The sequence below is a fragment of the Ruditapes philippinarum genome, unplaced genomic scaffold (assembly GCF_026571515.1).
Source record: "Ruditapes philippinarum isolate M1 unplaced genomic scaffold, ASM2657151v2 ctg4122_1_1_1_1, whole genome shotgun sequence".
Lineage (NCBI taxonomy): Eukaryota > Metazoa > Mollusca > Bivalvia > Venerida > Veneridae > Ruditapes > Ruditapes philippinarum.
Window position 1 is genome coordinate 20,256 of NW_026865410.1, and position 22,058 is coordinate 42,313.

Genomic DNA, 22,058 nt, shown 5'->3' on the forward strand with positions numbered 1-22,058 from the left:
ATAAATTGTATAATTCGTGTTTTTGCCAATTATAGTTTACATAATAAATTTCATTTTTCATCTTAACATATTTAGTTTTATAAAAATGATAGTTACTATAGCTTATAAAATACGTCTACAAACTGCAATATTATCATGAAATTCTATTTCAACGCTATATTTTATATTCTGTAAGTCACTTTCGTCAGGCTCACAGTAAGTGAAAGGAAGATCAATGTCTTAGCCTGTGTATAAATATTATGCTAATAAATGAAGATCAAATCATATTGATTAAAGATACTAGTTTTGATAATATACCTCTACAAACTGCATTATTAATATTAAATGCAATTTAAACGCTATATTTGATATTTTTAAAATCACTTTCGCTTCCTCTCCCTAACATTGAAAATACGAAAGTGAGCGAAAGTAAGATCTCTGATATTGCTATATAGAAATAATGAAAATGCATGAATATTAAAACCTCATAATGATTTTTAAGTATTTTCTATTCATTTCTGAAACTATGCGTCTACAAACTGTTATATTAATATAAATTCAAAATAAACGGTATATTGAATGTTTTATAAGTCACTATGTAGATCTATGTAGTTGTGTATAGAAATTATGCAAATAAATAGCGATTAAATCATCATATATTTGAATGATTATTTTTGAAAATGAATATTATCAATTTCTGATAATATACGTCTACTTAGAGCAATTTAAGTAAAAAATCAACTTAACCAGTATATTTAATATTTTATATGTCACTTAAGTATTTTTCAATGTGAGCGAAAGGAAGATTTCTGAACTTGTGTATAGAAATTATGCAAATAATAAATGGCGATTAAATCATCATAATGATAATTTTTAAAAATAGATATTATAAAATTCCAAAACTATACGTCTACAATCTGTTATATTAATATAGATTTAAATTAATGGCTATATTTGATATTTTGAAGTCACTTTCGTATTTTTTCAATCTGAGCAAAGGAAGATATCTGAACTTGTGTATAAAAATAATGCAAATAAATAGCGATTAAATCATCATAATGATTATTTTAAAAAATAGGTATCATCAAGTTCTGATAATATACATCTACAAATTGTAATTTTAGTAAAAATTTCAATTAAAACAGAATATTTAATATTTAATAAGTCACTTTCGTATTATTCAATGTGAGCGAAAGGAAGATATAAGAACTTGTGTATAGAAATTATGCAAATTAGTAGCGATTAAATCATCATTATGATTATTTCTGTTAATAAATATAATTATTTTCTAATAATATACGTCTACAAACTGCAAGTTTGTTTTAAAAGTCTATTAAAATGTTATAATTACTATTTTAAAAGTCACTTTCGCTCACTTTCGCTCACTTTCGTCAAAAATCTTACTTTCGTATTTTAGGCATACCGTTCGCGAATATATTCATATTCGCATTTTATCTACCGTATTTGAAAGTTGCTCAGTGTGTGCTTTCCATGTCGACACCGATCGTTTTTACTTACCTCCCTTTGTTTACACGAATTCCGAAATTCCGGAAGAGATTTTTATTTTAAATCGCCGGCATTTATCAGGTGATTATCATAAAAGAAAGTGTAAAACTCTTTTGAATTACGAGAGCGGATTTTGTGGAAGAAAACCCAGTCCTTTTTTTAATTAGGCATATACAGAAATTTTAGTGGGTGGGGGATTTGGACCGAGGGATTTTCCCGTCATATTGCCACCAGATTTCCCCAGATTTTAACCTCTTTAAAAAATGCATTTTCTTAATTTTTAACCTATATACATATTTTCACATTAATAAATGCGCATATAGTATGGAAATTTCATGCAAAAATTAATATGAAATTAGGCAAAATCCTATCAACGGGGAAATCTGTTAAAATATTTGTTATTTTCATTTTCCGTTTTAAAGTGCTTTGACTTCCCCGTATTATTCATTTAGATCAAAGTAATGTAAACAAGGCAAAGCATCAAAGCAAGCTCTTTGACAGAAATTACAGTACATTATAATTTAAAGCCAATGGTGGCTACAATTTTATGTTTTCAATACACTGAGAAATGCACACTTTCGGCAGCACAATTCACTCAACACCATATTTTACATTTTCTATTTTAAAAGTGCCATTCGATATTTTATGCTCCGCTTCCATTTATTGTAGTTCCCTATCGTATTATGGTTCTCATAAAAGTGCGCAGGACACCAGTCTATGCATCAGTTTTCAATCAGAATTCCTCCGCTTTTATTGTTATCTTGTAATTTGAAAAATTGCGATGTTTCAATTTCCATTAACTTTGCAGTACTTCTGGGGAAAGCTTTCAAAATCATCATCCACTATGAAGCAGGCCCTTCATACCAGCTATTCAAGCTTGCTATTTATATAAGACGTTATGGGCTTGTTATTGTTTATGTCTCGGGGTGTCTGTTTGACCCTTGAAATGACTCTTTGACCCCTCAAATTTCCAAAAAGCCTGATTTGACCCTCAGGATTTTAACTGGATGGTCAAATTTTGTTAAAATCATGGGGATTTGACCTTGTAGTCAGTATAACTTAGTCAAAATGACACTCAGTATTTTATGGCTAATGAACACCCTGTGTCTGTCAGTCCTAACGTCTAATAGTTATTGCTCATAAAGGCATAGAATCATTAAAAAATGTCTATTGACTTGTCGTTCAAGCTTTATTCAAAAGTTTATCAAATTTGTTTTCAATATCAGGCCTAAATTAAAAATAGCTTTGTTTGCTGTCTCCCGACCGACCCTAAAAAAACGCTGCGCTCCGAAAAATTTTATTTGCTCTCGCAGACCATTTTTTTTTTTTTTTTTTTGGTGCCGCATATTTTTACCGATATCCGTTCAATAACGGCGTGTAGTATTCTGGTTCCCGCGTATTATTCGTCACGTGTATCGACTATCAAGTACCGCCGGGTAAAAGTCGATGTGTACACATCCGTTACAATTTTGCAAAACGAAAGTTAGAAGATCTTAAAGAAGACGAGTATTTTATCATCATTTATTATTACGTTTATTCAACTTTGTTGAAAAATAACCTCCACGAGAATGAATTTGTCTGGGCATGGGTCGATCTGTTGAATGACGTCGAGGATTTTTACCCGAAAAAAATCGGACGTTCTTACGGTATGCTTAAATACTGGTTTGTGTTAAAAACTTACTGAGTGCTCATGTAATCGACTTAAAATAAAGTTCTTGTAAATAAATAAAGTTTCTTGTATGTACTCACTCATTTATAAGTACCAGTATTTATTAAATAATCATTTTCTTCAACCAGCAAATGCACTTATCTTATTGTTTTCAGTACCACCTGTCTTAGTATTTGAACCATTTCAGCAGTCGTTTATCACATTTTCTCATTATTGCAGGGCTTTAAGAATAGTCTTCTAGTGGGTTAAAATGCAAGGCACTGAATGCGGATAAACCAAGGTGTATTTACTCCAAGAATAAATTGACAGGGAAACATGATCTCTAAAACACAACCTTGAGAAATTTGATTACAACTGTGATTCAGTCATTACAGTTGATGGTTAGTATTAGTATTGCACATTGTTGTGCTTATTTTCTTAAAATAGTGATGTCAAAATGTTTTTACATAATCAACTGAAAGTAGAAACCTGATTTTATTCTTTCTTACATATTTCCCATGTTTGTATAATTAAAAAAGTTAAAATAATTGCATTTTTGGCAAAATCTGTATTGCATAAAGTCTAGCCTTCTGTCTGTTTTCATAGGAGATGCTCTGCAAGGGAGAGTGTTTGTATGACTGCAGATGTCATGCCAATCTCACGTGGAGTTCCCTTACTGTGCCTCCAACATTGGACGACCAGATATTTGTGCCCATTGTGTCACAGATGAGCCAGAAGCACAGAGAAATCCAGAACTGTTAACAAAGTTTAGCCTTTAGGATTGTACTTCCAGTTTATGAGCAATGCATCAATGTCCACAAGAAAGACATTCCCCATAGATGTCCTATAAAAATGAATACTGTGAACCTAAATTTTGTTGGTATACTGTGGCTTAACTGTTTACTTGTCTGAACTGTTAACAAAGTTTAGCCTTTAGGATTGTACTTCCAGTTTATGAGCAATGCATCAATGTCCACAAGAAAGACATTCCCCATAGATGTCCCATAAAAAATGAATACTGTGAACCTAAATTTTGTTGGTATACTGTGGCTTAACTGTTTACTTGTCTGAAGTTGCTTAGTGTTTGAAATTGTTTTTCTGGTTGTGTCACTAACTATTCATTTCAGTGGGAAAAAAAATGTAAGCAGACTTTAAACTGTTGATGTATAATGATGCCTTTTGTTGTTCAGTAGTTATTTTGCATAATATATTTGAGTATATTTGTGTGTTTTAGTCATCCTCTCACATGTTGGGTGAATGTTTGAAATTTTGCCTTTGTTACATGTATTTTTATTAAAAAGAACTATACTTCTTGTATTGACTAATTGAAAGATATACAAACTGAAATTAAGATATATCAATTTTAAAAAATTTTATTTGCATTTTTATTAAACCGTTTTTTCCAACAAACAGAATCAAACCAAAAACATGTATGTATTTCCAAAAAAAAAAAAAAAAAATCCCTACCTACCTACCCAACTCTAAAAATTAGGGTCGGGAGACAGCAAACAAAGACATTTTTAAATGTGGCCTCATGCGCAATCATTAAAAAAATCTCAAATAATGTTGTTATCAATCTAAAATGAAATACACTCATCAATCTATTTTTGCCAATCGGCAATACTGGCTAAGTAAAGCGCTTTACAGATTGGTTCTAAATTTTTGAACGGAAAAATATATTTGTACTCGCTGGTGTTGCATGGGCAAATATTTTGTTAAAAAATATTTCGTTTGAAACTTTTGACTTATGCAAACGCTTGCATTTGAATAAGCCAATCAGATTTCGGGCACTATTTGTGTATCGGCTGTATAAGGAATTTAATTAGATAAGAGGATTTAGTCATAATTATTCAGATGTGATGGTTAAATTAATTTGTTAAAAGGAATTAAGTTTTTTTAATTTTGTTCATAAATACATGTAGGTCAAATTTAATGTAAATATATACCCTGTCTTTATTTATTTATTGCTTTTGGGTTTTTTTTCATTCCACCAGATATTCTTGGCAAACGTGCCATAATTTCAATATGACATTGCTTTGCCCAGAAGCAAAATTATCTCAAAGCGACCTCATATTTATAGAACTGATTTAGATGTAGATCTAATTACAAGAGCGATCAGTGATCACATGTGTCGCCTCATGATGGCCAATTTCATGTTGGGACAGGTTTTGTGACAGACAGACAGACAGACGGACAGTGCACAACAAGACTTGGTACTGATCATTCCTGTAAAGTTTGGATAAAATTGCACCAGTAGTTTATGATAAGTAGTCCAGACAAGCTTTTGTGTATCTGGCAACACACAGAAAAAAAACACCTTTTTATCAAAGGGCCATAACTCGGCCAAAAATCATTCAACCGGAAAACCCGTGCAATATGCGCAAGGACTTGAGCTACAGATCAATCCTGTAAAGTTTCATTGAAATTGCATTAGTGGTATAAGAGAAGTAGTCCGGACAAACTTTAAAAATAAAAATTATTAAAGGGCCATAACTCTTACAAAAATCATTGAACCGGAAAATGCTGACAATATGCACAACTAGACTTGGTACTGATCATTCCTGAAAAGTTTGGATGAAATAACACCAGTAGTTTATGAAAAGTAATCCGGGCAAGCTTTTGTGTATGTGGCAACACACAGAAAAAACACCTTTTTATCAAAGGGCCATAACTCGGCCAAAAATCATTCAACCGGAAAACCTGTGCAATATGCGCAAGGACTTGAGCTACAGATCAATCCTGTAAAGTTTCATTCAAATTGCATTAGTGGTATAAGAGAAGTAGTCCGGACAAACTTTAAAAATAAAAATTATTAAAGGGCCATAACTCTTACAAAAATCATTGAACCGGAAAATGCTGACAATATGCACAACTAGACTTGGTACTGATCATTCCTGTAAAGTTTGGATGAAATTGCACCAGTAGTTTATGAGGAGTAGTCCGGACAAGTTTTGTGACGGACTGACGGACAGACATACGGACAGATAGATGAGAGAAGTGATCCCTATATGTCGCCACTACTCACTACTCCGTAGAGGCGACACAAAAATTTGTTTTAATTAATCGCTCATATTTTGTTTTTGATAAAATATGAATAAAGGAAATCCTCAAAGTGAGCTCTTTGACAGAAATTATAGCACATTTTAATCAAAATCCGCCAGCACCTACACATTTTATGTTTTCACTTTGAACTGCATACATTTGGCTGAACAATTCACTCAACACAACCACATATAACGCCATTTTATGTAACTTTTTATATGATTTCCATTTTAAAATGCCATTCGGTATTTTGAACACTGCTTCTGTTTATTCTGTTATGGTTCCAGTAGAAGTGCGCAGGAGACCAGTCTGCTCATCCGTTTTCAATCAGAATTTTAGGCTTTTATCCTTATCTTGTAATTCAAAAAGTTGCGATTAATCAATTCCCCATTACTTTGTAGTACTTCCGGCAAACGTTTTCAAAACCATAACTATCTAGCAGGAACATGTACTCATGTTACTGTAAAGCTCGATTCGCGAGTAGGCCTTTGGGCCAGCTCTTCGAGCTATAAATTTTATGTTTTAATATATTCTGTTATATAATTCTTTGGTTTTAATGTTGATATAAAAGTATAATATTCAACAAATATATTTTCAATTTATAGATCTACGGGCTAAATTGAATGTCTAAATTAAAATAATAAAAAAATGAACTTGTTTTAGTTATCAATTCATTATTTAATGTTGTATTAAGGGATTTTAGTATGACTTGAAACGTGATTGCACCCTGATTTGCTACCCTTGTTTGTCACTCAAGATAATCCAATCAGTGGAACAATCAAGTTGTAACAACATATGTCATGCCACACATACTGATTTATCCCTATGTATTAAAAATGGAAGCTGAAAAGACCTAAGCCAAAATGTCTAGGAGGTGAAACGGCCTGTCACCTATTCTTCTGTGACAAGGTTTTGTGTGCAACTTCAAATCTTGTAAATATCTGACTTTACTATGGACAGTTAACTTAAATTGACCATTTCAATATCCTTGGCAATTAATTATATCCAGTACATTAATATGGACTCAGCTGTTGAGAATAACATCTAATGTATTATGCAGTACACTTCTGTTGTTTTAATTGTTATTATATTTAATTGTTTAAAGTGGAAAAAACTTAATCACTTGAAACAGAAGGTACTGGAAACTATGTTTAGCAAGGTTTTTGAATTTGTGAATCTTTAGACATGTTTTCAAGATAATTATTTCAGGTCACTGTCCGAGACCTGTGGTATGGATTTAAAATGAATTAAATCATCTACCATGTATGAAATTACAAAATGATGGATTAGGTTCTGCATGCAACCATAACTGTGCTTCATTGTGAATTAAAAGTCTTCATGGTCATTGTTTTACTTTTAACTTTTGCATGCCAGATTTATCTCCAAAGACACTGACTATAATCTAGTCAGAAATAAAGGTATTAATCAAAACATGTGTAATATAAAAGTTGCTTAAAATTGCTTGTAAGTAGGGATGGCAACGAGTAACCGGTTAACCGAGTACTCGATCGAACGTCCGATTATCGGTTAACAAAATTGATATTCGATTACTCGGAAAAAATATTTAATTTATATTTTTTTACCATTCAGAAATATTGGTGTGTCTAATTTTCGGAGACATGCATTATCTTTATTAAATACCTCTTAATCAAAACATCCTTGCAGAGGTGCGAAAATGATAGGCGATCAACGGTTGACACGCGCACATGTGTCGCTTATGTCATCCAGCTCTTATGATATTCAGTAACAGTTTGTAGCGGAAGTAACTATTTTTTTAAAACAACAAAGGGCCGATTGCTTTTATGAATGTAACAATAAGGGGAAATAGTATTCAGACCCCTTTTAAACTTTTGTTGCCGCCGATCAGTCTATATTATTTCAAGACGAAAAAAAGATATATGAACTGTCATACTCGTTTTAAACTTGCTATTGCATAAATTAAAATGTTGTAAAATATGATGTTGTTGATTTAATTTCAATTAATTTGTCTCCCGTGCAGTCCTATTTATAGTTACGAATTATATTAATTTAAATAGAAAACGAAAGTAGCATGCGGACGGTGTTGATTCTGTGAGATCATGGAAATCATCCGAGTAACCGAGTACTCGATCGGAAAAATGACCGAGTACTCGAGTATTGATTTTTGTATTCGTTGCCATCCCTACTTGTAAGCTACATATCATTTTTTTTTTTTTTTTTTTTTTTTTGGAAATTGTCATGCCTTGTTATTGTTTGTTATTTACAAATAAGAGCTTTGTTTGTTTATAATGTAAATTAAATCTTTTATCATCTTTTATATTTTCTGTTTTCAGAGTGCAGGCACTAAGTATTCATGGTTGACGTTCAGAAACCAGTAGCACAGCTAGTGGAATCATCTGATGAAGCTAAAGCTGCAATATCATCAGGCCTGGCCTCCCTCCTTATCCCTGAAATGTCTATCTCCGGTCTCATCAGTACAGTGGCTGCTCTAGCCATGGTATTTGGTGGTGTGTTTCCATTCATACCACAGTACAGAGATATCTACAGATCTCAGAATGCGGAAGGATTCTCATTGTTTGTTTGTCTCAATCTACTCATTGCAAATATACTCAGAATTCTGTTTTGGTAAGTCTTGGTTTTAAATTCATTATTTTTCTTGTCATGGCTATATACACACCATTGTTGGTTACCTGTACAAACTAAGGTAAAGGACAGTGTATATAGACTGACATCTCCTGATAATAATTGAGAACATACAAGTATACATTTAATCTTTGTTATTATTAAAAGCTTGTATAAATTTGTACAACTTAGTCATATTTCTGTGCAGGTATTTCCTTTTTTGATATTTTGATTATACAACATGCTTGTAGAGGTTAAATATCAATCTAACTATGGTCTGGACTTAAACTTAAAAGCATGTTTTGCCATATAAATATAATTTTCTTTGTTAGCGATTTTTTTATATTTTATAAGTAAGTTACATTCTAGCTTTGTAAATTATTAAATCATTGCCATTCCTATAAAGATTGTGTGTAACAAGTTATTGTAATTAGAAATCTTATATAATTTCTCCAGGTTTGGTAAACATTTTGAGATGCCATTGTTACTACAGAGTATTATAATGACATTTACAATGCTTGCACTGACACATTTATGTGTAACTGTAAAACACAAGTCAGAGATTATTAAAGCTAAGCAGCATAATTTTACGGGTAAGTTTTTTCTATATTTTTAAATCATTATATTCACAAGTTACTTTATTTTTTTCATATTATGTAGTGAAGATAAATTCCCTATATTTTATTTGCATGTTTGTTTTATTGATATTTAAATGTGGTACATTCTGTACCTTGTAACTGTGTATTGGCCAAACAGTTGTCTGTTAGATACAAGATACCTATTTGGGTAAGGTTCAACTATTTTTTTGAAGTTTTGGATATTTAATGGATCAGTCACGCCATGTCAGATAGCTTAATTAAACGGACGTCATGCAGATGAGAAAAATTGAAGCAGAAAGTTACTTGTCAATTATGAAAGCTGTTCCCAAATTGCAAAGCTATACTTAATTGGTCTAATAAAATACTGTTATCATGCAGAAGTAATTATAAATAAAATCTATATGGCAATTATTCTGATTATGAAACCCAAAAATCTTTTAAAAAGAATACAGTATTTACTATGTAATATAAATCAAATTCTTATAAACATGAAGTGATACAATATTTATTACAGGGAGACAACTCTGTACTAAAACATCTTTTTTTTCTACTAACAGATACTACAACAAATTATAGGTTCCTGGGTAGGTGAAATGTTCAAGCACTGATATTTTACCTCTTGTATGTGCATGTAGACTTAGTTACCATGGAAACTGACCATGATGTCATGGAATGCAAAATAAACATCCATGAGTATTATCCAATGCCTTCTCTAGCTTGCAAAAATAATGAAACATAATTATATTGGTTGTTAAAAAAAAGTGTTTATGTTGTAATGCCTTGCCTTGCAAAACTTTGTGTTGCAACTGAATTTTTCAAAGTGACCTTATTATATAAGAAAAAATGTAAAACTAGATTTAAGAATATAAATGTTTGAAAGTGATTCTAACTGGGGATTCTTGGGTTCTAAATGGTAGGGGACTTAAGTATTGCCTGCAATACTTTGATAATTGCATGTTAGTCAAGAAATAAAAAGAATTAAGATCAAAGAGATAATTTCACATCCTGATTACAGAGAGCATAGCAGAAATTGTTCTGACAGAATATTGGGGAAAAAAGTATGTATTTTATATCTTTGGTCACTTTGAAAATATATGTAACTGTTTAACCAGTAATTATTCATTTTTCGTTCTTCCATTAACTCAATCTTGCCTGATTTATTATTGTTTGTAACTAAATGCATGCCAAAAAGATTGTTCTTTGCAATGAGAATGTATCAATATTTAACAGAATAGCTATAGGCAATACAATTTCTGTTTTAAAGTATCATAGTATGGTGCAATGTCGTTTTGAATTGAATACATTAAAATTTGAAGAGCTACAACACATTGCTGCCTCTAGGTTTCAAGTGCTTGAGATATCAAAATGTTTTTTTTATGTGGTTTAATTTTATATAGAATTTTAAATACATGTATTAATCAAATTCTCAAAAAGTAGGTACTAGTAAGTTATATTATAAATATCACAGGGCTCCAAATATAGTGCTGAAACTGAAAGTGGCAACACTGCTGAGTGGTGTGCATCGGACTGGTAATCTAACGATTGCTGATCACTTGGATTTAAAACCTGTCTGGGGCAAGCAGTTGTTTCCATGAGCAAGAAACTTTACACTCATGGCTTAGAACTGGTCGGTTCCAGGAATGGATTTGAGAGTGTTTCAATAAGCTTATAGCTTCCAACACAAACTAAAATAAATTAGTTTAGTTTAAACTAAACTGAAAGTATATAAGTTTTTGTACCACACAAATTTTATCCAAATATTTATACACTATAGATCTTTAGTTGTTAGAAACTGCACCCACTGTTTGTCCTAAAAATGCCCTGTCATAAGAAAAAGAATCAGTTTCTGTAAAAAAAAGTTTCGCACTTAACTCCGTCTGTTCCAGCATAACCTTTCCTTTTGATATAATATACATACCCAAGAATAAACAATGCCACTTTAGGAATATCATTAAAATGTTGGATTCTTCTTGTCCATTAATCAGAAACAATATCAGTTGAATGTAGTACTACCATGTTAAATGGATGTGAACAAAATCAGAATACGAATTGTAAGTTACGATTACCAGTACCATATTTCTACCAGTTGGTCAAATAAAAAGCTAATACAAATGTAGGTAATGCTTGGAAAAAAAGAGAGCCGCGTTATGACAAAACCAACATAATGGGTTTGAGACCAGCATGGATCCAGACCAGCCTGCGCATCCGTGCAGTTTGAGCAGGATCCATGCTGTTCGCTATCAGTTTCTCTACTTGTAATAGAGTTGGTAAGCGAACAGCATGACGCGGCTCAAATTGTTGTTGGGCATGAAGCAGCACGCCTTCAGATTAATGCTTATTTTCATGAAAATTTTGAAAAATGTAAGTTAAAAGTATAATATTGTGTAGTAACCAAAAGGAAGCAAATTTTACATTTCAAAATATGCAAAAAATGCCCCTACTGTATTAGTAATGCAGTAGGGATATACAATGTAGTTACACATAATGAAACATTAACCATTAATCATTCATAATAATTATGTAAATTATTGCTTGAATCCTGAATCATTCTTCTTTTCCTAAAATCTCAGTACATTTTTCTCAAGTTTTATTGTATTGAAATATTTTGGATCATCTGGAGGCATGCTGCTTTAACCCCGACTATCAGTACATAAGTGGCTGCCTTAGATTTAGAACTGCCTGATTTATACGGTATATAAAGATGAAAATTTCGAACTAAGCATACAACAGTTTAGTGTCTAATCAAATTATAAGAATATGTAGACTGGCCGGGGTTTATACTTACAGTACAAGGAATCATTAACCCCACTAGTTTACTGTAACTTGTTTAACTGTTCACCTGCTGGTCTTCATAGACAGCAGTTACTATTATAGAGCCAGACCAGGCTGTACATCAATGTAGTCTGACCTGACTCTGTTATACTGTTGGCTGAATTACTTTTAATTTTCATCTTGATCTCCCAAAGATTGATATTTGGCGGCTCTAAAAATGAAAGCAGGACAAATCCATGTAAGAAATTTGGCAAGTAATGGGTTAATACAATAAGTATTTCAGTTCTTACAGTCAATTTTTCTATCGAACATTAATGTTTTCTTGTTAGCTTAATAGAATAATCATTACCGGTTACATAATTGATTTGAAATCTTGTTTAATTATACGTGTCTCACTTTAGATGAATGTTAAAAAAATTATATTTTAAAACATAACACTGTTTAAAATGATGGTTTTAGGAATAAAGGTTTTTGGAATAAGGTTAGAGGTTCTACAAATCTGATATTTCTGGTCGTGAAATTCAATGTTGCATATGATTTAAAAAAATCATTTGTTAATCTTATCATGAATCCAAGTGATATTTCAATAAAAGAGATCTTAAGATAAAATATTAAAAGTACTCGGACGCAATACCTGCCATTATCTTCTTTGAAGGGTATTTGAAAAGTTGCACTAGGTACACATATTTCAAGGACATTCTCTCTGTTGCATACATGTATTAAAAAAAAATTTTGTTTTCAATTAAACACCTTGTCACAGTTCTGCCTGCATTTTTGCATGTTTCCACAGTTACCTTAACATTTTCATTTAAATTGTTGTACTAAATGTTCTTAACTTTAGAACATAGTTTAATAAAATAAGTCATCACCTTGAAATTTACATTGATTAAAAAATTATATTGATGTATATTTTCACTTAATTGCAGTGCATTTGATTTTAATTGGTCAGGGCAAAACACTGGTTGGAAGGGCCTTTGAAACTGCTTTGCCTAAGTTAACCCAGGAGCTTATAATTGTTTTATCTATCTTGTTTGTTTGTCTATTTGTCTGTCTTTCATATCATGATATGGTACTGTTTGATTTGCTTTTAGAACTGGTTTCTTTTGGTAATTTTAAAAGATTTTTGTATAAATTTGCTATTTTAGCTGCCATTATTAATACATGTTATAGATAAACATTTTGTACCATTAAGCTTTTTTGAATGAAAATTTTCATCACATGTATTCACTTTAACGCTTTTTGAATCACAGTAGAGTATTAGCTCATATGAACCAACTGTTCAAAGAAAGTTAATGGTACTAAGAGGGGTGGATGCTTTGATGTCCTAATGCCATCAGCAATGGTCTTCTTTTATAGGTCAAAATTATGTTCAATATGTTATGTAGCAACAGCCTAGTAATATTGAATTGCTCATACTTGTATTAAACCAATATGCCTCTTTTATCGACTATATAAGATCATATACCTCAAACTTTTAATGCTAACCTCACTATATTTTATAATAAATCTTTTAAATGGACATCTCCTAACTTTTAATCAGGACAAGATCATTCATATTTTAAGTGAAAATTTCCAAAATAAGTACTGGATCAAAAGCCAACAGTACTGACCATAATCAGATGGTACAATTTTTGTTAACTGATCTTGGTCTGTACTGGCTGATTTTTGAAGCTATGGGTAAAGCACTATAAAATTTGCTAAGGAATAATTTGCCAGCAAACAGATTGCCATCACAATGATCCTTGTTACCAAATTTACTCAAATATTTGATGAAAATGTAACCAAATTTTGTGAAACATTGCGTAATATTGATTATTGTGAGCTTAGATGTCTTTAGAAACAATTTGTAAATTAAATTTTGTTTTATATTAATTTATCAGTCAATTGTTATAAGATATTCATAAAATTATAAAAATGATGGTAATATTTGTATATTTATATCAAAAACATTCTTTAAAGGTTGCTCTGAAGGTTTTTCTTTCCCAGTTTGATTGTTTAAACTAAAAAGATTCCAGATAAATGATCCTGTACCATCGGTTTAAAAATAATTTTATAATTTATACACATTAGCATCCAGCCAATTTCTCAGTGAATAAGAAATTTGCTGTAATCACCAAAGATATAATGTCTTAATACTTCACTTGTTTATGTGCCTTTATAATTATATTTTGTTACAATAAAGCTATTTTACTTGTGCGTTTTTTTTTTTTGCAGATTTTGAGGTAGAACATTTTTGGAAGTGGTCAAGTTTTGATAGTTATATACAGTTCACTGTGACATTTACAGCATTTATGGGATTATTGACTTATATATTCCTGGACAACTGGGTGTTTATAGAAACAGTTGGATTTTTAGCAGTGTTTGCCGAGGCAATGCTCGGTGCTCCACAGTTCTATAGAAATTTTCAGAACAAATCTACCAAAGGCATGAGGTATGACCATAGTTACTATCTATTAATATGTATTTTTTTATAACATTTGTTTCATAGGTTTATCAAGTAAGTTTCTAGTGATAAATTTTCATATTTTGTATAGGATTCATGCTTCTACCTAAATAATAATCTATCATACAGCCTTCTTGAATGAGATTTTCATAGTTAAATTTTTGGTAGAAAAAAAACATTCCTTTCAAATTACAAATATATCTTGCTATGCTTAATTAAACGGTTTTAAGGGCATCCATGGCAGGGTGGTTTATTATCATTGACTTCAAACCACTTGCCCCTAACTGCTGGGGTTCAAATCTCAACAGGGACTTTGGAATCTTTCATGTGATGAAGCTCTCGAGCTAGCTTACAGAACATTTGTGGTTCTAATGCACGGAAGGGCACCAGAGATCTTCTCCACCAGTCACCATATGACCTATACTGTGTTCATGCAACGTAAAACCCATTCAAAAATAAATAAATTAATAAACAGCTTTAAGATTTATGCCAATAACTTTAAATGCCAGAAATATTGCATGAGTTACAATTTTGGTTAACTTCTCAGAGCCTAGAAATGTTCTTTATGATGCTGTAAATATATGTACTGTAAATGTTATAAATCAAATTTGAAAATTTCACCGTGCTCATAAAGTAAAATACAGGTCATAATTCAGTGTGATATAAGATGTTTATGTTATATTTCATGCTCTTAGCTATAAAATCAAATTATATGTTTTAGTAAGAAGATGGTGGCAATGTGGACATGTGGTGATGTGTTTAAGACTTGCTATTTTGTGATAAGGAATGCGCCGGCACAGTTCTGGATCTGTGGCTCTCTTCAAGTGATGATTGACATTTCTATATTTTTACAAGTTTATTTCTACAGGAACTTGGTACCAAAACCTGCATTTAGCTAGTCTGTGTGGAACTATATTATCTTTTTTTGTGCAAATTTTACTGGAAATTTGTATGTCTGTGAAAAATTAACTAAAAGGTGACTATTTATTTATTGTGACATTGTAATATATTAATTTAGTTTCTACAATTTAAAGTTACAAATTTGAAATATAAGTTTTAAACATTCGGCCATTTGAACATTTGCAAGTAGTTCTTCAATTGGCAGTTGGTCTGTCTATTGTTCTGTTAATACAACAAAAAAGTTGTTTTTTGAATGTTAAAATATTATTGGTTTAAAAATAGGAATGTGTTCCTTGGCTTTTGTGATTTTAACTGGTAAATGTTTGATCATATCGGATGTTAGAATGTATACAATATTAGTTTTAGAATGTAACAACTTGAGAGGGTTTTATGTTTGTATGTACTAGTCCATAGAATAATACAGTGTCATAACCTGAGAAAAGGTAAATATTTGTTTTAAGGTGCAAAAACTATAAAACCATTGTTTAAAAAAAGTGCTTTAATTGCCTTTGAATATGTTTTTCTGATAAAATTATTAATCAGGGTGTGATAATATTAGTTTATCTTTTTTATGCTGACTTAGCTTGTTTCCAAATACATACATTAGACATTGTTCTTTTCATGGAAAATGTTGATATTTCTTGTAAATGTTTATGTTTCTTGTAAAGTTTAATGAAAGTTAGAAAATCAGATTTTTTTATTACATGACTAAATGAAAATAATTGTTGCAGGTTATAAAAGTGATGTTCATCAAGGCTTTAATTACAGGTAATTAAAGACATATAATTATTCTTGAATTGCTACCCAAACTATATGCACTATAAATGTTGGAAATGGAATGTTTTAATGCAAAAAACCCAACAAATTTGAATTAAAGAAGTGAACATTGATAACCTAAACTTCATCCATCAATAGTCATAATTGATTTAATATAAATTTAGCATTTACAATCAGATAAGGGTACATTTTTTCTGGTTAAGTAGTGGTGGGTGGAGGGTTTAATGGCCAAGCCATTAAGTAGCTTGCTTTAAATCACGTAACCCTTTACTACTGTAGATTTTGATACCATCTTAAAGTCGGATTCTTTCATGTCAGGAAGCTATTCAGCTAGCTCACCAGTTGCAGGTTTTACTTAAGTGTCGTCATAGCCCTAAATAAATGCTTGACAGGGCATCCAAGGTACTTCCTCCACCAGTACATCTGGAAAGTAACCTTTGTAGTGTTGATAGGTTTTAAAGCCCAACAAATATAATCAGTTTTTGTTTTTTACACCACATGCATATGATTGACCACAAAACTGTTGTTATTCCTTCCTTATTTCATATAAGTTACTGCAGTTTTGTTGTCAAACCTCAAATTATGATATAATGAAAATTATTATACTGATGTTGGAGTCATGTGATAAAAAATGTTTGTATTTTGTATCATATAGTTACAGAAATCCTTGTGCATTTGAAAACCATAGGCATAATTACAGTGTATGATAATTATGTTCAATTTATCAGTATTACAATACTTAGTTAAACCAGACATAAATAGTAAACATAACTAATAACCATTAATTAAAACATACTTAAACGCCCATTATGCTTTAGAAATGCTATCATTTTTATTTCACAATAAAACTTTTTATTTTGGATATCTTGTATTTAATTCTAATTTGCCATGAACTGTTTGCCATGAACTGTCTTTTGCTCCTTCAGCTCTGTCGGCAATGGATATAATTACAGTGAAGTAGTATTTTGTAAGGAAGTTCAAGTATTTTGTATGGAAGTCAAAATACTACTTTGTTTACATTTTGCTAATTTTAGGACACATAACTGCACATTCAATGCTCCTTTCTACATTTGTTACACATCTAACATGCTCTTATGCCATTATCAAAACATCATTAAACACATGTTTGACCGTTCTACAGAATTGAAAAATATTGATTTCTGAAGCATAATGTGCCTTTAAACTATGCTGTTTTATGTGTGTTCTGCACCTTACATGTATATTGTACACTTAATTCTTTTTCCAAATTTTCATATTGAAAAATACATCACTTGTGTATTCTGAATTTAGTTGATTAAAGTGACATTATGCTCATTTCTTGAATTAATAATATTTCAAAAGATTGGCTATTATAATGGTGATTGACCAATAATTGATACTGAAAATTGTTTATGATACAGTATAGAAAATATCTAAATTATAAAAAGATTGTCGCCATTTTTTTTTTTTTTTTTGTTGAAGAATTGAATGTCACCCATGCATTCTGAATGATATTTACAGAAATTTCTGTTGGTCACATGGAATATTGATTATCTTTTTCATTATACATGTAAAATATGAAATTGAACACCATTATTACAAAATGTAAAGTTATTTTTATTTTAATTGTTTGCTGACCATTACACTTGGATGGGCATAATGCCACTTCAAAGATGTCTGTTAATTTTTTTTTTTTTGGTTAAGATAATTATAAGATTTTATAAAAGTGTAAAATTTCTGGCTGCAAAGTAGATTATTTTAAATTTTTACTGGGACAAAATTCATCTTCGGGATGACTCCGGGACAGACACCTTAATTTTGGGGCATTCCTCGACGTCCAGGATGTTATCACATGTATGGTTAAGATATGCTTTGCAAACAATATGAAAGTTTGTCCCTTTTTATGCTTGCATATTTTTTTATAAATTTCACCTTTAGATACTGTGATGGTTTTAACCACATATTTGATACTGCATATCATGAATTATGCAAAGAATTATTTGTATGCATTGATTTTTTTTAGTATATTTCTATGTATATATAAATAGTTTTACAGGAGTATAATTAATTTGTTCTTTTTATTTTATTTATTTATATAAGGAGTTAACCCATCACTAAGGTGACAATGCGTATGACAATCATACCCAGGTCAATGTATTGTCAGATATTAGACTTAGTTTAACTCAGTACTTTACTTGATTTATCACACACCTGTGCTGATTTTGCGGCTCTGTAAAAATGGTATTGCATGGCCGTGCATATATTTTGAGGTGATTGCAAACATAGTGTAAAAAACGCGCTAAATATGAGTGGTACACTGTAGACACGGTCAATGAAAAATTATTCTTTTGCTCTTAAAACAGTTTTTTTTAGGAGCTGTTTGATAAATAGAATATTATATCCATGTAGGTTTATTACTTAATTTATTGAACTTGTTGAATAAAATGATATTTTGCTTGCCAGAGGCTCAGATTATATAATTTTATTCAGCTCATTAAAGAAATTCAGTATTGAACCTACACTCATTCAGTATCCTCTATTTTACCATTTTAATGAATGCAAAGTAACACCCTATAAACCGCCAGTATAAGGCTAGGTTAGTATGTATATTCATACAGTCCAACAAATCTCTATACTGGAACATCAGTCATAATAATGTTAGATATAATATGGCACCTGTATAGAGCATTGTTTACTTGTATTGTCACCTAATAGTGCAATAACTGGTTAACTCCTATTGAATTCAGAAGGACTTAACATGTAACTGCACAAAAGTAACAGACTATGTCAGGGCAGTAAGGTCATGTTCTTGATTTTCTACTTTAACCAATCAGATGAAGTGTATTTTTTTCTTAAAGGCCCATTATGCCTCAGAAATGATTTTAATTTTATTTCTCAAAAGCTTTTTAATATTGGCGTACTTTTATAGTAAACAAAAAGTTACTGAACCATCTTTTTCATCCCTTGCTTTTTGGCAATAAGTACAGTTATACTGTGTGCATATTTTGTATGGAAGTCAAAATACTTATTTGTGTAAATTTTGCTACTTTTATAACAAATTATTCCGCATTTATCACTTATTTCTTCTTGTAAAAAGCATCTAACATTCTCTTACATTCTCTAAAACCATTATTTAAAAATTATAAAATTCATATTAGCCGTATCTAAAAGAAGTAAAAATTTATTTGTTTCTGAGGCATAATGTTCCTTTAAATTATTTGAAATTGAATAATATATAAGTTTTATTTCAAAATGGTTCAAGTCAATGATATAAAATGTCAGTTACTTAATCAATGTAATCATGTACATTTGTGACTAAAAGTGTCTAAAAGTATTACAGAAATGTTCATTTTACCAGGACCATTACTGTCGCCTTAGTGCTGTAACAGGTTAACTGGAGTTAACACATTACTGCACTAAGGTGATGCTTGATTTATTTTATTACCATTTCTATTTTGCTCTCATGTTTAGCATTAATGTATAACTTTAATTGCTTAGTAATTAAATGTAGAAGTCATTGTTGCATTGTTAAATGTCACTTATCACTTAGTCTGTATTCATCTTGTAAATAAAAGGGAGAATTTAGTATTTAGGTGTTCACAAGTTTGTTTTCAACTATAATATGAGCATCCGCACAGTCTGATCAGGAACCTTGCTGTTTGCTTACCAACTCTATAACAAGTAGAGAAACCGATAGCGAACAGGATGGATCCTGATCAGCACAGGCTGGTCTGGATCCATGCTGGTCGCAAATGCACTATGTTGGTTTTGTAGTGACACGGCTCATTAATTGTTTAACAGATGCATGTCATACATTGTAAAACCTGTTGACTTGTAGCACTCACCCCTTGTACAGTTTCACTGAGGCACGATTACTATGTTTGCATGGATAGTTGACCTTTTTACTTTTCACATGTTATTTATCATTAAGAATGTTTTTTTGTTTTGTTTTTTTTTTGTTTTTTTTTGGGGGGGGGGGTTATTTTAATTAACTAAACTGGTATATACATATGTAGTGAAAATTTCAGACCTCGTAAAAGAAAATTGGATTGTAAAAGAACTACTGTTTTATATCAGATGTTCCTCCTTTTTGTTTTATGTGTATTCTCAGTGAAATTGTGACAGGGAAGTGGTTGTGTTTCATATATATACATGTGGTTTTAATAAAATTTTTGTCAATGAAGTACATTCCTTATCAAGGTCAATCTGTGATAAATTAATGTTTTCATTTGTTTAAACAGTAAAAATTACACTCATTAAAATGTTGAAGTTTCTTCCTTCAACTAAACTTGATTGTGTCATATACATTGTATATTCATTATGGCAGGAGTAGTTATTATTATAATTACATGTATAATTATTGAATGGTACACTGTCGATTTAACGGCATAATATATAAATGTATAAAACTTTGTAATTTTTCAGTTGTTTTTTTTAAAATCAGAAATATTTTCTTTTCTCATTGTTTGATGCTTTTTAGTTTGCTAACTAGTTTGCTAATTGTATTGTTTTCCGCCATTATAAATTAAATATTCTTTTACTTATGTTTAATGACATGAAATGATTTAAACTTAAGTGAATATGGTTAAATATTGCACTTAACTGTAATTTTTCTTTATGCATTCTTTTATCTTTTTAATGACATTTGGTCAGACTGTAGAATAAAACAACTTTAATTTTTAACTTCATTAATTTTATTCCACTCAACCTTATAAAGTGTATAGGGATAAGAGATGGGAAAAATTATTTCATCGCGTTGTCTTGTTAATATTATGTACAGGCACTCACTGTTTATTATTTAAAACAAAACAAATTGAAGCTCCACATTTTGTCAAAGTTTGGGTTTTTGTTATGCATATTTTATTATTCACACATAAAAAGATATTTCCTAGACAATTGTAATGTTATTTTGTTCTACCTAATATGGTTTTCAAATGAAATGATATGATGTAAATTGGGTGACCAAGGCTTGATTCCTGGACATTGCAGGCTGCTTTGGTTGTTATTTCCCATATAATACTTCCTACAGTCATTCATGTACAGAGGTAACAAGAATATTTTTGCCAAAGTGTAGGCATCTTGTACTGGTAAACTGCTTTATAGATTTATCAGGAATGATGCAGTGGTTTAACAGTGCTTCGGTGAATTTAATACGTATGGCTAGCTGCAGTGATTTGGAGGTTAAACTACAAACACCCATTATAAGTGAATGTTGAATATAGAATATGTCCAGCTTGGACTCTTCCATGCTGAATGTAATTGAAAAAAGAAAAAGAAAGTTGCTATCACTTGTTGTTATCAAATATTGTTGAACTGGAAAACATGTTTTACTCTTATTAAACTTATAACCTCCTGAATTTCTGAAATGAACTTCGAAATTGTCCATTATTATATAAGGTGATATCAAGTTGAAAGTTTAAATTATGCCAGTCATTACAGTGGAACTGTGTCTGAAAGTACAGGTGTTCAGGCTGGCCTAGTTCCATACTGGTGGCAAAGGCTAACCACCCTCTGTTCAGGCAGGTTACTGCTTCTATTAAATACAATATGATCAAAACACTCAAACAGTAAATCTAATAAAGAGAGACTTAGTTTAAGTGATACATTATGGTATGGCTTGTTGTTTCTTCTATAATTAGTTTGAAGGGATTTTGTGCTGGTTTGTATTATTACTCTGTCAAATTGGTAAAATAAGATTTAATAATAAAAAACTAAATAAAGATAGAAAGTTCTTTTTTCACAGGCCAGTCTCCCACTTTGCGACTTTGTACAAACAATCTAATCTTTCACTTTTAATTAGCAAATTGATAGT

At 30.9% G+C, this 22,058-nt stretch overlaps 1 protein-coding gene and 1 long non-coding RNA gene across 3 annotated transcripts; both read left to right on the forward strand.

Annotated features, from left to right (window-relative positions):
- Positions 1–1,453: 1,453 nt before the first annotated feature.
- Positions 1,454–16,315, forward strand: LOC132728909 (solute carrier family 66 member 2-like). Of its 2 annotated transcripts, XM_060714629.1 has the most exons (6): positions 1,454–1,566; positions 8,488–8,779; positions 9,233–9,369; positions 9,933–9,959; positions 14,362–14,578; positions 15,312–16,315. In XM_060714629.1, exons 2-6 carry the CDS (start codon positions 8,508–8,510, stop codon positions 15,487–15,489), a joined length of 831 nt encoding a protein of 276 aa, XP_060570612.1. In that variant the 5' UTR covers positions 1,454–1,566; positions 8,488–8,507; the 3' UTR covers positions 15,490–16,315. The 2 variants fall into 2 exon arrangements, with proteins under 2 accessions (XP_060570612.1, XP_060570613.1); XM_060714630.1 differs by lacking the exon at positions 9,933–9,959.
- LOC132728911 (uncharacterized) lies at positions 3,000–4,355 on the forward strand. The gene is made up of 3 exons (XR_009625542.1): positions 3,000–3,131; positions 3,374–3,534; positions 3,740–4,355. It is a non-coding gene; the product is annotated as an uncharacterized LOC132728911 (long non-coding RNA).
- Positions 16,316–22,058: the final 5,743 nt, after the last annotated feature.